We start from the raw sequence: 16,837 nt of genomic DNA, 5'->3' as shown, positions 1-16,837 counted from the left end.
TTGGTTGCTTTTTAAGCAAATAATGAGGATTAAGATGCAAAGAAAAGTATTCCAGGCCCCTGAGACCTGGGCCTTTGTATAGAAATATTTAACAGCAGCAGAAGGCAGAATTGGAATGGAGCCTCTTGTGCTATATATGCACTGCAGTCTGTTATATACACTGCCTGCCTATACACCCTGCCTGCCCGATAGCTCTGCAGATGGATTAGTCCTCAGAAGGACTGTTTGTTAAGATGGATATGTGTAATGTACGGTTTTTCTCCCTACACTACCTAATACACAATCAAATCTGTCCCTGACACAGCAGCAGCTCTCCCTACACTGTCTGATCTGGAGTGACTGTGACGAGCATGGTGGTGCCAGGTCTGATATAGACCTGATGACGCTGTGCGGCCAGCCAATCACTGTAATGCCCACAACCAACATGGCTATGGCATTACAATGCATGGCAGGCAATCCCTGCATGTTCACTGGCTCTCTAAAGAGCGCCAAACATGCAGGGAAGGGACCTGAGTTCCGGTCCGAGCAACCCAGAAATACTCGGCGAGCACCGAGCATCTTGAGCAGTGAGATGCTCGGGCGAGCACCGAGCAGTACCGAGCATGCTCGCTCATCACTGCTAACACGTTCTCTTTAAACATTCACAATGTTAATGGGATGGTCTTATGTGCTTAAATATTGTATCATCTTAAAAATTTCTATACTTACAGTATGTCTTTAGGTCTATAAAACATTTTACTTGTTATGTTTAATTCATTTCATGTTGATTTCATGTAGCTTTTCATTGTTGGATGTATTGCCAATAGTGATGAGTGATCACTGGAATGCTCGGGTGCTCCTTTCTCGGGTCGAGCAAATTGTAATGTTTGGGTGCTTGACCCGAGCAACGAGTCCAATGTAAGTCCATGGGAAACTCAGGGTCTGCAAGGGGAAGCGGGCCAAATCAATGGGAACAGTGCTCAAATGAGATGGGAACAGCATGGGGAAGACTCTGGATGCAGCTCTGACTCCCAAGTCACTTCTGTGAACAATGTGAACAATGTTGTCAGAGTAGTATGCCACTTTACTTACAATAAAACATACAAAAACTAAACCAAAATGGATTTTCCTTGAAAAAATATTAAGGAACATCCTTTCAAGGGTAATGACTTGCATATAAGGAAAAAAAAAATAACCCCTCCCAAAAAATGCTCCTCCACAACTTGCCTATGTTTACATGTAGTGTTTTTAATGCGTTTTTTCACTTTGGCATTGCTTTCAATGGTGAAAAATACCTTCACTGGTAAATGTCATTTTAACATTTTACTACCTTATCTGGCCATGTGGTATGTGAGACATGATGAGACACATTCTGTTTCATTTATAAAGGAGGGACTCTGAAAGTCACAAAGCCTATTTTTGTAGGGCCATCAGGTAGCCCTTACTATTGTTAAACGGCCAGGAGTCGACCCTCACTATTGTTAAAAGGCCATCAGCTGGATATGCTTTGTTGTTCCCATTATTAAGGAGCAGGTCTCCTATACTGTTATAGCATTTGATTTCAAGGCCTGCCCAAAATTTGGAAAAACCCCAATACCCCTTTGAAGAGACATAGAGGGCCTGATTTTAAAAAAAAATCTCATTATTAACCCCTTCGTGATTGGGATTTTCCATTTTTGCATTTTCGTTTTTTGTTCCCCTTGTTCCCAGAGCCATAGCGTTTTTATTTTTTAGTCAATATGGCCATATGAGGGCTTATTTTTTGTGGGACGAGTTGTACTTTTAAACGCCATTACTGGTTTTACCATATCGTATACGGGAAAATGGGAAAAAAATTACAAGTGGGGTGAAATTGCAAAAACAATGCAATTCCACAGTTGTTGTTTTTTTTTTTTCTTTCCACGTTCACTGGATGCTAAAACTGACCAGCCATTATTAGTCTTCATGTCATTACGAGTTCTTAGACACCAAAGACGTATAGGTTCTTTTTTATTTAAGTGGTGAAAAAAAATTCCAAAGTTTGCTAAAAAAAAATGTAAAAAAATTGCGCCATTTTCCGAGACCTGTAGCGTGTCCATTTTTCCGGATCTGGAGCCATGTGAGGGCTTATTTTTTGCACGCCGAGCAGACATTTTTATTAATGCTATTTTGGGGTAGAAACTTAATTTTGTCGTTTTTAATTTTTTTCTCATTACGCCGTTTACTGATCGGATTAATTCTTTTTTTATGTTGATAGATCGGGCGATTCTGAATGTGGCGATACCAAATATGTGTATGTGGTTTTTTTTTATTATTATTTTATTTTGAATGGGGCAAAAGGGGTGTGATTAAACTTTTATATTTTTTTAATATTTTTAAAAACATTTTTTTTTTACTTTTTGCATGCTTCAATAGTCTCCATAGGAGACTAGAAGCAGCAATTACCTGATCGCCTCTGCTACATAGAGGCGATGAGCAGATCACCTCTATGTAGCAGAAATGGTCCTGTATTATGAGCGCCGACCACTAGGTGGCGCTCATAGTAATCTTTACATGACAACCACTGGAGTCTTCTGCGGACCCAGGGTTGTCATGACCACCCATCGGTAACCCGCGATCACGTGATGGGGGCATCGATGGGCGGGGCTAATGCTTCCAGCGCGGCGATGTTAAATGCCGCTGTCAGAAATTTACAGCAGCATTTAACATGTTAACAGCTGCTGGTGGATCGCGATTCCACCCGCGGCTGTTGCGGGCACATGTCAGCTATAATAGTCAGCTGACATGTGCCCGGTTCAGTGCGGGCTCAGGGCCAGAGCACTCACTGAACTGGGGGTGATGGCCTGGGGCGTACTAATACGCCCTGGGCCAATAAGGGGTTAAGAAGCGGGTCTCCTATAGTGTTATAGCATATGCAGTACCTCTAAGGCCTGTCCAAATTTTGGAAAAACCCCAATACACCTTTAAAGACACATAGAGGGCCTGATTTAAAAAAAACAATTTCCTTTTATTTATGAGCAGGTCTCCTATACTGTTATTGCGTATGCAGTGATTGAAAGGGCTGTCAAAATTTTGGAAAAACCCCAATACCAATTTGAAGACATAGAGAGGAAGGCCTCAGTAAAAAATGTTCCCGTTATAAAGGAGCAGTTCTGCTATACAGTTATTGCATATGCAGTGACTGCAGCGGATGCCTAAATTTTGGAAAAACCCCAATACTAATTTGAAGGCACATAGAGGAGGGCTTCAGTAAAAAAATATTCTCATTATAAAGTAGTGGGTCTCCTATACTTGTAATGCCCATGCAGTGACTGCAAGGGCTGCCAAAAATTAGGACACACTCCAATACCCCTATGAAGAGACATTGAGGAGGGCCTCAGTAAAAAAAAATGTTTTCATTATAAAGGAGTGGGTCTCCTATACTGGCAATGCCCATGCACTGACTGCAAGGGCTGCCAAAAATTAGGACGCACTCCAATACCCCTATGAAGAGACATTGAGGAGGGCCTCAGTAAAAAAATGTTCCCATTATAAAGGAGTGGGTCTCCTATACTGGTAATGCACATGCAGTGATTGCAAGGGCTGGCAAAAAATTGGATGCACTCCAATACCCCTTTGAAGAGATATACAGGAGGTCCTCATTAAAAAAATACCCCTGGGAAGTATGCATAAGCAGTACATACTGTATAACTTACAGAATGTTAGAGGTACGTAGGTCTCTAAAAAAAGTTCCTATGGGCATCTTAAACACCCTTACAAAAAAATTATGTGAGTGTTGCATCATGGTCACCCTGTTGATATGGTGGTGGAGGATGAGGAGAAGGAGAAGGAGGAGGGTTGAATAAAATAGACAAAATTATGAAGCGTATACCCATGTCTGGGTGTGAAGGGGTGCATGGGAGTAGTCGCCCCCCAAAAAAACACTTGATTTGACTTCATGTTCTGCTGCTATCATCCAGTGGAGTTATGAAGTCTTGCCCAATCCAGTCCATTTTCATTTTGATAAAAGTCAGCCTGTCAGCATGTCCGGGCATTCAGCATGGTGTGAGGAAGGAGGATCAGGTTGAGGAATATGTGGTTCAGACTCACGGCTACAGAGACTTGACCGTGTTGAAGACAGGGTAGTGGTGGTAGTGTCAAAGTGACTGGAAGCATTATCTGCTATCCAACTAACAACCTTTTCACACTGCTCTGGCTCCAAGAGTGGTATATCGCACCTCCCTAGAAATTGGGACAGGAAGGTAGGTCGACATGATGTGGGTGTTTGTTGTGTTCCCTCAGTAGGCACAATTTCATCTTTCCCATGGCCTTGGCCTCTGCGTGCACCATCACCATCACGTCCATTTCCCTGTCCCTTGCCATGCGCCTTTACCATTTTAAATGGAGTGTAATATTTGGCACGCTCCACAAAATGTCTGAATTATTACTAAGTATTCTGCAATAGAATAAATGAACCTTTGAGAATTGCTTATATTTATGCAATGATTACTAATAAATATTGTTAAATTAATACCTAAGTCACAATTATAGACAAACATGGGCTTACTAAGCTAATAGCATAAACAATTGTACTGTTCAGGTCTTTTATTCAGCACATCGAGCAAACATTCACTGTGTAGGGAGACAAAGTAAGTGAACCCTTACATTTCATGCCCCTTTAACAGCAATCTCTTCCGCAATGGGTTTAAGGGTTTAAGCAAGTTAAAAAAAGAACCACTAAGTCTAAATTTAGATATAAGGGGCACAATAAATGAAAAAAATAACACTTTTAGAGAACTAAAGCAAGAAGGTATTGCTGAAGCATTCAATAATTATAAAAAGTGAAACCAATTGTGTAAAAAATCAAATCAATACAGCAAAGATTAAGAAAGAGAGGTTCATTGCCAAAGAACTGTAGCAAAGCTAGCGGGGGTACAGAGGAGGCCTAGCTGGGGTGACTGTCACTGTATTGGTACAGTATGTACAGCACACAGATACAATTAAGCTCTAAGGTAGAGCAGAGAGACGTGGTCTCTGTTCTGCTGGCCACAAGTCGCTTTAGGGTGCATTATACTGTGTATAGGTGGCATTATATTGTGTGAGGACTACTATAAAGGCCATCATACTGTGTAAAAGGGGGATTTAAATTATTATACTGTTTATAGGGAGCTTGGATGCATTTTACTGTGTGAGAACTTCTATTGGGGCATTATGTTTTGTTAGTACTACTATTGGGGCAATCATACTGTGTGGTGGCTATTATATTGTTTATAGGAGACTATTATAGGAAGCTATGGGGACATCATACTGTGTATAGCGGAATAGTGGGGGCCATCATACTGTGTTTAAGTGAGCAGTTGGAAAATCATACTCTGATGGGAACTTCGATAGTCATCTTAATGTGTATAGGGGAGCTGTGTATACATTATACCATGCACGGGGGAGCTGTGGGCCCATCATACTGTGTATAGAAGAGCTATATGCCCATAAGATTGTGTATAGGGGAGATATGTGGAAATTATTCTGTGTATAGGGTAACTATGAGGGCATTATACCATTTATAGGGGCTCTGTGAACCCATCATACATATGGGAGTGGGACTAGAGACAAATATGCGGCTCAGCAGGATGAGGATTATGTGCAAGTTGGGAATAGATGAGGTTGGTACTGGAAATGTGAGAAGTCAAATGTGTCTTTGCTATAAATGCTGCAGATGAGTCGTGGCTGGAAGAAGTTGTCATGGTGGTCTGGGCCAGATGGAAAATACAAGAAAATTGAACGACTCCATCAAAAAGAATGTCACTTGTAAATCACTATCTATCCTGGTCACAAATTGCAAAAACAGATTATTTTGAACCGGTTTTAATTTTAAAAACCATGTAAAGTCTGTCAGTATAGTGGGTTATGCACTTGGGACAAGAAAATAAAATGTATAATTATGTGCTAAATGGTAAAATACTGTGTAAAACTTGAGTGCATGGGTAGATAGCAAGTATAACTTTAGTAACCAGTGGCCATGCAGCTGCTGTTAAGGCAAATAAAATCATGGGATGCATTAAAAGTAGCATAGATGCTTATAACAAGAACATAGTTTTGCTCTATACAAATAGCTTTTAAAGCCACACTTAGAATACAATGGACATACTGCCCACGCTTTCCCTTGAAGACACGAGTACTGTTATGATGTATAATGTGTATTGTGGTATGCTTTAATACTGTTGGTGTTGTTATCTAGATAGCAACGGGTAGTGAGTAGGTATGGATAGAGTTAAGAGATGGGACAAGCCCAGAGAGGGAGGGGCTATGTAGCAAGATATGAGATGACTTCCTGGTAGTGAGTCAAAGAGGGCCTATCTTGCAGTTAGACCTTTGGTCTGAGTACACAGCAGAGCTGCATGAGTTGGGTGTCCCTTAAGTGAGTGGAAACCGATGCAGTGGATACAGTGATCCTGAGCAGAGAAGGGAAAAGCGATAGAAGGATAGAGCATTTTACCAGAGACGGGTCCTGGGACAGGAGGCCTAGCAGTATGGCCCCGAGTTTATAGCTCAGAGAGGTAATGGGCCAGGACAGAACAGAGAACGTGAGATGAAGAGAGTACCCCTTAGAAAGGCATCAGAAGCACACATACTAAGTACGGTCATATTGGCAAACTAGTTCCCTTAAGAGGACACGGAACTGTGGGTTGAGAATAAGGCTCTGCATTGTGCTCCCTGACTTCCTGGGCATGCGCAAAGCGTTGCTCACATAGAGCGCGCTTTGCTTCCTCCTAGCCCCGTCTCTGTGCATTGCGCCGCAGGAGTCCATTGCGCAGGCGCAAGGGAGTCACTGTCACTTCCCGGTGCCTGCGCAATAGAACCCTGCGGCGCAACGCACAGAGGCGGGGCCGGGAGGAAGCAAAGCGCGCTCTATGTGAGCGGCGCTTTGCACATGCTCAGGAAGTCAGGGAGCACAATGCACATCACAGAGCCCTGTGACGTGCAGGGGATGGGGGAATATGGTAAATACGCATATTGGCGGGGATTTCGGGGAATAATAAACAGATAGGAGGGGATTTCTTGGCGTCCGGTGGATGCCAAACCTGTGCACACGGAGTTTATAAAAACAGATTTCTCTGCAGTCAAATCTCTATTATGTGCCATACAGGGGCAGCACGGTGGCTCAGTGGTTAGCACTGTAGCTTTGCAGCACTGGGGTCCTGGGTTCAAATCCCACCAAGGACAACATCTGCAAGGAGCTTGTATGTTCTCCCCGTGTTTGTGTGGGTTTCCTCCAGGTTCTCTGGTTTCCTCCCACACTCCAAAAACATACTGATAGGGAATCTAGATTGTGAGCCCCAATGGGGACAGTGATGATGATGTCTGTAAAGCGCTGTGTAATTAATGGCGCTATAAAAGTGTGTACAATAGATAAATAAATAAATACAGGTATGTATAGATTTACTTTTCTTTACCTTGTATGACCATAGTAGAGGCCTGATAACTCCCAGGGGGTGACAGATTCCCTTTAACAACTAGTGACTGTGGCCAGAAGGGTTAGTACTGGGTTTTCCAGAGTGATAGATTACACTATAATAAATTAATACATATAACTCATTGCTCCTCTACAGTGACACCAGTGTCAGCAGCTGTTACCTTGAGTGCAAGAGAGTCTCAGGATAGCACATATTAATAGTGTTAGAAATTAGAAACAGTTGGGAAGAGACATCCACTTAGAATGTATAAGTCTCAAAACAGTGCTTTGAAGATATACTGGGGTGAGCAGTAAAGCTATGTTCACAAGTATTGGGTTTTTCAGCGTTTTTTGCTGCAGATTTTCATGCAAATTTTCAGCTACGTTTTGCAGTATCAGCAAAGTCTATGAGAAACCAGAATTCTCTGTTCACACATCATGTTTTTTTGTTGCATATTTTGTGCCTTGGTTTAGTTTTTGGAAAATAGAGCATGTCACTTCTTTCAGCGTTTTTTCACCCATAGGAAGTAATGAGTGGTGAAAAAAATGCTGAAAAAACGCACCACAAATTGCATGAGCGTTTTTGATGGCAGAATAGAATGGGGCTCTTTTTTTTCACAGTACTTTATGTACATGCATAGAGACAGAAGGACAGTGAAAAAGCAGTGAAAAAATGCACAAAAAATGCATCAAAAAACGCAGCAAAACCTGCGTTTTTGATGCAGCTGATTTCTTTCCAGAGATTAGATTTTTTGCAGATTTGTGACGCTGAAAAACCCAACATGTGTGAACATAGCCTAAGAGTGGGAGTGATGGAACGGTGGGGTGAACGGTTTTGGCCGAAAAATCAGAGCATACTGCCTCTTGGGAAATATGTAGTCTAGTAGAACAGAGAGAATTCAGTATGAAAATAATAACAGATCAGAGATATGACTGCAGGGCGCTGAAGTGGAGCTCTGTAGGGGAAAATAAAGATACCAGAGGGACTCAGAGTAATTACATGAATGGCAAGAATGACTATTCCAAAACAAACTTTTTTATCTATTGTCCCATATCTATATATCTATCTATCTATATATCTATCTGTCTATCCTTCCATCTATCCTTCTATCTATCCTTCTATCTATACGATGATAATCAATAGGAAGGATAGATAGAACGATAGATGGATATTAGATAGACATCAGACTATATACTGTAGATAGAAGGATAGATAGATAGATAGATAGATAGATAGATACTATAGATAGATAGATGATAGATAGACAGATTATAAGTCCACGTATGTTTGGTGCACAGTATAAGGAACAGTGCATAATAATGAGACTTGGGGGGGTTATACCATGTCTGAATGATAAAGTTGCAGGAGTTAATACACTACCAAGTTGATATGTCGGGGGGATTGACCATGGCAGTGCTAAATAAGCCAATGCTATGCCTGTGCTCCCTGCCTGACACCTGACAGTATACATTATGAGCTGACATAGCTTGCACAGCAGAGAATCCCAGCATGTATTTGAAGCTTCTTTATGATATGTCCAGGAGCGTGGACAGTCATAAAAAAGGTGTACAGGCATAGATTCCAAGTGGAGAGCAAGCAGAGCCTAAATAGATTTACTGTGGCTTGGCAAGAGCTGGCCATGCCCCTTGATCATAGACTGAATAGAAGCACATATCAGGGGGCTGGCAGCTACTAGAAGGGAGCAGGCTACACCCTTGCCATGCCACCTGATCTTGGAGTGCATAGAAGCAAATGTTATCAGGGGCCTTGCAGCTACTAGGAGCAAGGAGCAGGCCACGCTCGCCCCCTGATCTGTGACATCTCAGAAGGAAGGGGGAGCACCGAGGAGTAGATCTTCCATCACTCGGGATTGTAGGTAGTGTGAGGATGGGAAACAGCATGATAGTTGCTATATTTACAGCTCATGAAGGCATGGCCATTAGGATATTTTTTATCTCCCTGAAGTACAGCTTTAAAGAGTTATTCTCAACCTGTGTCTTGAGCAGCCCACATCTCTTCAGTTTTTTACTAACTTGGGCACTCCCCCATGAGTGACAGTTCTGATTAAGTAGCTTCTTCCTAAAGATGAGCTTAAGCTACTGTGACACGTTAATAGCCTGTCAACTGCTTGTTCTGAAGTCTTTTATAACTATATTTATGCATAGAGACTACATTGCTTTTGAACAAATGCATGGCTCATGTAAGCAATGACTAGAACTACTCTGGAAAATGCCAATGGTGGCGGGCAGGGGATTGTGATTTTGCAGGACTGATAACAGGTCAGTTGCTGGCAGAGAGAAGGGGTTGTGGAGGTGAGCAGCTAACTGATTTATAGAAATTAAAGGCCATGAGAGAGGTGGCTGGTTCTTCAGGAGTTAATTCCTTAGCCTGGGAGCAGCTAAGCAGCTACTATGCATACTCAGCCAAGCTGCCATACTGGTAGTCGATCTTATTGGAAACAAGCTGTACAATATGTGAGATAAAATCTCTCTTTGTAAGTGAAATAATCATCAAAGTCTACTACTGCCAAATCCTTTTGCAATTGCCAAGCAATGACTTTGCAGATATGCTTGATGAGAGCCAAGTCCTCAGATTCAGGCCCTGGCAGCATGTATAGGCCTTTTAGGCTGATCACAGTAGCATGAGCAACATGTGGCCTGGTGTTATTGTGCTGAAAAATGGCTCCTGGGACACTTCAGAGAAATGACTGTACCTTCAACTTCCACTATTGATTCGTTCTGTAATACTAGTAAGCTTGGACATCACATACCATGATAAATGTTTAACAATGTCTACACAAGCCATCAGATGATGTTTTCATAACATTGGGCTATGAACCAGATGTTCTGCTGCAATTGTTCCAATGACCTCACGCCATAGCTCTAAAAGGCTATTATGGTTCTGAGCAAGAGAGCAAAATAGATATTTCCTTATCAGCAATGAGTCCTGCTTTTGTTTTGGATGCAATGATAGACATAGATTGGTATGGAGACCACATGGGCAACACCATTAGGGAATGTCATGAAGGAATGTCGCACTGGTCCTACTTCTGTGATTATGGTCTCGGGTTGCATAATGTATGGTATACAGACTTCTCTATTCTTTTTTCCAGGTTCACTAACAGCCCACCGTTACATTGATTTGGTCAAGGAACCCTTGGCAGAGCCAGTTCTCTAAATTGTCCTAGGAGCCTTTTTTCAACATGCCAATGCCAAGACACATAATGTTCATTCTACTGTGAGCAGACTGTGTGGCCTAAATATACTTCCATGACCCACAGCATCTCCGAATTTGTCTCCCATTGAGCACATGTGGGATGTCATTGAACATTGCGCATCCAGTGTGACAGAACATTCCTCAGATAACATTAATAACTTCACTGGTAACATAACAAGGCATATAAGTGCCTGTATTTCTGTAAATGGAGCTTATACTTGATACTGAATAAATTGAGATGTTTATAAAATTCTGTTTCTATTTTTTTCATGTGCATATTAACATGTCAGTTGATTCTGTGATTTCAATAATTCCACAACTTACCTTTTTGGTGTTTCAATTTCAATGCTGTGTATTTTGACTTCAGCAAAGAAAGACTCAATAAATCAAATTAATGTCTCTGTGATTCATCCCTACTATGGCAAAGTTCAAAGATATTTTAATATAGACACTATATTAAAGTAACTGAAAGTCCTGCAAAGATAATAAATTAAAAAGCTGGGGAAATATTAAAATAGAACCTTTGGCACAGATGTACTTTCCTATGTAATAGAAAAATTTGAGTCATATAAATTCAGTGCTTAGACAGCTTTGGTTTTATTCAAAATGCAATAAACCATGAAAATATTGTGTGCAAAACATTCACCATCCCTGCTTTTCTAAGTGGAAAAATGTTGCATTAACTTTCAGCCATCTAGAAATACATAGTTGACAAAATGTTAATACTTTCCAGGAATTTTAATTTAACACATTAAATCAGTAGCTATAATAAGTGATCTTGAATTTTATATATAATATATAGTATAGTTCGTATGTTCAGATGCAGTAAAAAGTTTGGACAGCAGACTGAATGTTTGTTTTATCCATTTAGTGACATATTGATCTAAAGGTTAATGGATATTGTTTTCTTAAAATTAAAATGTTGTCATTTATTCTTATTGATGTAGCAATAAATTGCACATTTTGTAAGTAAAATGTTTTTTTCTTTTCAATGCACCCGTGTCATTTTGAAAATGTGTGCATTTTAAAGCTATTTTATGAGGTGCAATGCCTATATGTTTCTAAAAGGTAGGGCATACCTTACAAAGCCCTTTTTGGGTTTTCTGTTGGGAGCAGTCCACATTAGGACTAAAACAGCATAGCTTACATAAGACTAAAGATAAGCCATCATTACCAAAACTACCGTAATTGTACATCCCAGTTATAGTGGCATACAGTAGATGTGCAGGACCCGCCTGTGATTTACAGTCGACGCTCCACTATAACAGGGATAACAGCTAACAGGTATTTGCATATAACTGTAGGGTGGGCCCCGAGGATCAATTCCTACTGTGGGACCCAGACACCCCAGTCCGACACTGTTTAGAAATGTAGGTCAGCCAATATGGAACAAGAACTTGGAAGTTTTTAAGTGCAATTACAAAAACCATTAGATGCTATGAGGAAACAAGTTGTCTAAGCAGAAACGTTTGTCCTTCTGGAGAGTACCAAACCAGCGTAAGGAGACTTATAGGCCATGCAATGTTCCGCTGGGAATTTAAATTTGCAAATATCCTCTTCAAAAGAGCATTGAATTGCCTACAAGTCTAATTATGTTGGCTTGGCAGTCTCCACAAAGAGAAACGTTCCCCCTTAGACCCCATCTCTCACTTAGCCAAATCAGTCCTCCGACTTTGCCCTGATGAGGGGAAAACACCCTTAAGCACATGTCAGCAAATGGAGTGAGTGTCTAGCTTGACTTTTTATCCTAAGTCATGAGGCAAGGCTCATTAATAGGTCAATATTGACTTTTGGTATTCAACTCCCAATAGGTGGCACTAGAGTTCTAGTTCTTTTTCTCTCTGAAGTTGATATTTGCATATGAGGAAAAAAGTTCTAATGAGGATCACCAAAGAAAAGGCAGAGCAAGAGTAACTTTTACTGCACAGGACAAGTATATATAATTTATTAGCCTTGGAAAATATAAGCTAATAATAAGTTCAGATTAGCACCCAGTTGAATGCTTCAGTGAGTTCAGGCAGCAGATCTCGACATCAACTGTTCAAGGCAGACAATGTGAATCAGGCCTATTTAGCTGAATTGTTTCAAGAAATGTAATGCAGAAGACTAATAAGAAGAGATTTGTTGGTTCTCCAGAAACATATATGTAAAAATATAAAGATGTTATTCAAATGAACAACAGTTGTGGTCATTCCATTAGAAAAACTGCTGCTCGAATATAAATTAAATGAGCAACTGTGCTAAAAGGGTTTGCTCACTTTTATAACACTCTAGAATGCCACACAGGACTTTTTAAGGCCTGATAAGTCTTTTAACAGTGGACACCAGACCAGTAGAAATATATCCTTTGGTTTCATGAGTCCAGGTTTGATAAAGTGATGACTTCAGGTTAGTCTGATTGCCAACATTGTGCAAAAAGAGATGACGTGTTGGTGCTTTTCTCATCACGTAGTTGGTTGGCTATGGCAACATTCTGCATCACACAGCACTTTATCTGCTTTGCACTTAAGCTTGCCATAAACAATAAATGGCTGTGGACCAAATGATGGTTCAGATAATTATTTAGACAGCTCCCACCTCCACAGAAGTGCTAGTTCGGCGGAACACTCATGTTCTCTCTATGATATGTCACGTCTGATAGCAGCTTATCTTTGGGTGACAATATGATGGGCAGTTTGAAATTGGACATTGTGGTTCAATATTTTCCCCGACAATAATTTGTCCAGGGCTCAAATCCACATTTAATTATTGGTCAAACTCATCAATATTAGCAGGTTTAGTTGACTTTGGTCTACCATGTCTGAGGGGCTTTAGTTGGAACATCTTTTATATTTCAACAGGATCTACTTGACAAAAAAGGAGGGTGACAGACCCCTGATTTAATCCCAGAGACTGGAGATTCAAGGAAAATCAGTCAGTATATGATTAGAATATATAGAAACACTTTGAAGACTATCAAAAGAGCATCCCTACTGGGTACCTCAAAATAGTTTGTTGAAGAAATGGCCAGGATGCATTAAGCTGTTATCAAGGCAATGGGTGGCTATTCTGCAGAAATTAAAATATATGATACTGCAGTTATCCGTTTTGATCACAGTTACATTTATATTATTTGTTATTTACAACAGAAAAAATAATATATTAATATGTAACTAAAGTATAAGCAAATAGAAAGTGCAAACATATGACTGAATGAGCAAACTAGTTTGTAACCACGAAATTGTTTTAATTTAGGCTGCATGGCCAAACTTTTTCTTTCAATCAAGATTTTTAAGTATCAAGACTTTAAAAATTGTATCTGTGATGTGCATATAATCTTTCTGGCTGTAGTTTTTCTATGAGAAAATGTCATATGATATTGCAGAAATTAAACTTTTTGGACTATTTGTAATGATTACAACACCGCGCTCTATGAGCAGCAGCAGAGAGCCCCTCACGAAACGAGTCTTGCTGTGGTAGACTTGGTGAAGCCTGTCACCTGTAACTTTGGAAATTAGTGTCATTTGGCAACTATGGCACTAAACTGGTTCAAAATTCCACAAGTGAGACAAATATTATGGTTCATTTCATTTGCCACAATTTCTAAATCCAAACCTTTAATAATGTATCATAACCTTGTACAAATTTTAAGTGCATTTTTTTAAATTAGTTCTGGACGACTAAAACCTTTAATATCTATTCAGAACATTGTGTAGACAACACATAGAGCTGTAGGGGAAGATTTGTAGAATGTGCTGTACATGTGTTCTGTAAAATGTGTTTTTCAATAAAAAACATTCAAGTCACTCACACAGTAACAAATACAACAACTGGAAAAAAAAGTTTTCCCTAACAAACTAAAACAAATAAAGTCAGCTATTTCAGTTTGCTGACTTACAAAATTGTGGACTTTGCTGTTATAGTTTCTCACTGCTTGTGCGCTTCATAATACTATGACATTTGTAACATTGTGGAAACCGTAATCTCCAAATTGGGTGTGACGGCTGCACTCCATGAGGAAGAGTATTACTAGCTCCCAGCCGCATCTTTGCAGTGAATCAGAAACATTTTCAGTATGACCTTTGGAAATTTACGAATACATTGAAAAATTTCACCATGCTCATCAAACAGACATGAGTCCACTTGCGTTTGAGCATGACTGGAGATTAGTAGATGTCTGTGAAACTGGAACACATACAGAATTCTTGAGTTCAGTGTTCTGATTACTTGGATAGTTCTTAGTTTCCAACTTCTTCGTGGTGTCAGGACAGTTCTGAACAAAAATCACTCTGTTGTAAGCCTTCAGTCTTCTCCACAGCTGTATGTAGACTTTACACTGAACATACATAAAAACTAAGCCGCCTGTAAATCCAATAGCAACCACAACTAATTTTGTCCAAAATGGCCATTCCAGGACACCTATGAACGTAAAAAGGGATATAAAATAATACTTTATTTTTAAATATAATTAATAGAAATCAATTTAGCTTTTCAAAGAACAGAAACAGCATATCTCCATTGATTTACTTAAAAAAACATTTAGCATATGCACAACATTCAGTTCAGTATAGGACAGAATAGAAAGAGACTTACTGTAATCCTTGGAGATATAGCTAAATTAAGCTTAATATTTTATCTTACCTAAGCAATGAATGGCGGTTGTCTGTTTGTAAAGGGAAATTCCTTCTTTTTGATGTCCTGAGATCACAGAAGCAAAAAACGCTGTGATTTCGAGTTGTCAAAAAGTAGTAAATTCCCTTTACTCCAGGAAGTTATCTTGTAGATACCAAAGCTATTAAGTTATTATATTTTGATAGGGAGGGTCCTTATTTAGCGCCTTCATATACTACTCATAGCAAAGAGCTGCTACAAAGAGTTTCTCGCACATCTTAGAATTACACTTATGTAATATGCTATATTTTTTCTGCTATGGTAGGGATTTCATCTTATCGTATCCACCAGCAGTGGAATATCCTGTGATCACCTTACTGTCAACGACTCCTTCTAATTAACGGGGATTTCATTTAAATGTATTCTGACTCATCCTGATAAGTTGCTGGTGTAGATGATAGGCTGAGTACTGCATATTTTTTTAAACTGCCCTTTGATACCTATGTCAGATTTTTGATATTTAATTTATCCCAATAATGTTCTGTCCTAAAAAAAGGGGATAATTCATCTGTCTGTTTAGAAGTAGTGAAAAATTAACCGTGTTAAACACAAAAGCACCTGTATTTTCATTAATTAAATATCAATTTCTGATCAGTCAAGATACATAGACTTATATGTCATACATGGAATGTAAGATTATTTTACACGATTTATTAAACATTATTCTTATAGTATAATTATAATATTACATAAATGCAGTTAGAGTATTTTTTTTATTTTCAATTAACACGCTGCTTCTGCTCTGCATAAGTAGGAGGAGCGGCTGCCATACTCCCTGGAGCTATTTTTCAATGAGAAAACAATAGAGTTTAGCAAGAAATATACAATGTATTCAGAATAATTTTTCCATCAGCATCAGATACACATCAAGGGTACGGCATAAAATATAGACATCCTGCTGACAGATTCCTTTGAATATTCTCAAAGACTAGCTGTCTTTTAAATTTGAATTTAACAAAGAAATAGTGCAGATATCAGAAAAATCTACTTATTTCACCTCCTGGATTGATCTTTCACACTCAATTCATGGATAAAATCAGCATTTAGCGGGGGGAGTGGCCTGGCAATGGAGGAGTAGAGATGCGTGTTCACCTCTCTCCCATCCTGTGATGGAGAAATTCCTATTCTACCATCTCAAGCTACAATGCAGAATATGCAAATGGGTGTTACGAAGAGAAGAGGAACTCAGAATACCATCCCCACTACTCCAGGATTGCCTCCACAAGGTATTGAATACTTTCTAACCGGACTTTCCCCATCTTGCCTTTTGCTGCCATCAGTGGACATAGCAGATGACCCCCTTTTCTGGATGGATTGACGGCAGGCGGTGGGGCGAATTTGGGACCCGGGTTGTCCACCGAGCTGACGTTCAGATGGAGGGTAGTGCATGGGACAGCGTCATGAGTCTATCTGCCTCATTGATTGATGCGTCACTCCCCATGCTGCTGAGGCAAGATGGCACCATAACAGTAGCGCTGGAACAGAGGGTGAATAACCGATCACACAGTCAGTCATATGTACTGACACCAGAACTGGAGGTTCCGGAGGCGCAATCACTGGAACTAGGGTTCAGTTAAACCTTC

At 39.9% G+C, this 16,837-nt stretch overlaps 1 protein-coding gene across 2 annotated transcripts in view; it reads right to left on the bottom strand.

Annotated features, from left to right (window-relative positions):
• Positions 1 to 11,110: 11,110 nt before the first annotated feature.
• MARCHF1 (membrane associated ring-CH-type finger 1) overlaps positions 11,111 to 16,837 on the bottom strand; it is a 605,757-nt gene continuing 600,030 nt past the window's right edge. Inside the window, exon 8 of one of the 2 annotated variants that reach the window (XM_073644432.1) lies at positions 11,111 to 15,002. In XM_073644432.1, the coding sequence (XP_073500533.1) occupies positions 14,707 to 15,002 (296 nt within the window). In that variant the 3' untranslated portion in view covers positions 11,111 to 14,706. The remainder of the gene's footprint in view (positions 15,003 to 16,837) is intronic. The other variant, XM_073644443.1, reaches the window with a different exon arrangement.

This window comes from Phyllobates terribilis, unplaced genomic scaffold (assembly GCF_046119375.1).
Source record: "Phyllobates terribilis strain yellow unplaced genomic scaffold, ASM4611937v1 Scaffold_1__5_contigs__length_1240528914, whole genome shotgun sequence".
In the NCBI taxonomy this organism is placed as follows: Eukaryota; Metazoa; Chordata; class Amphibia; order Anura; family Dendrobatidae; genus Phyllobates; species Phyllobates terribilis.
This window is presented reverse-complemented; position numbering and strand designations above follow the sequence as displayed.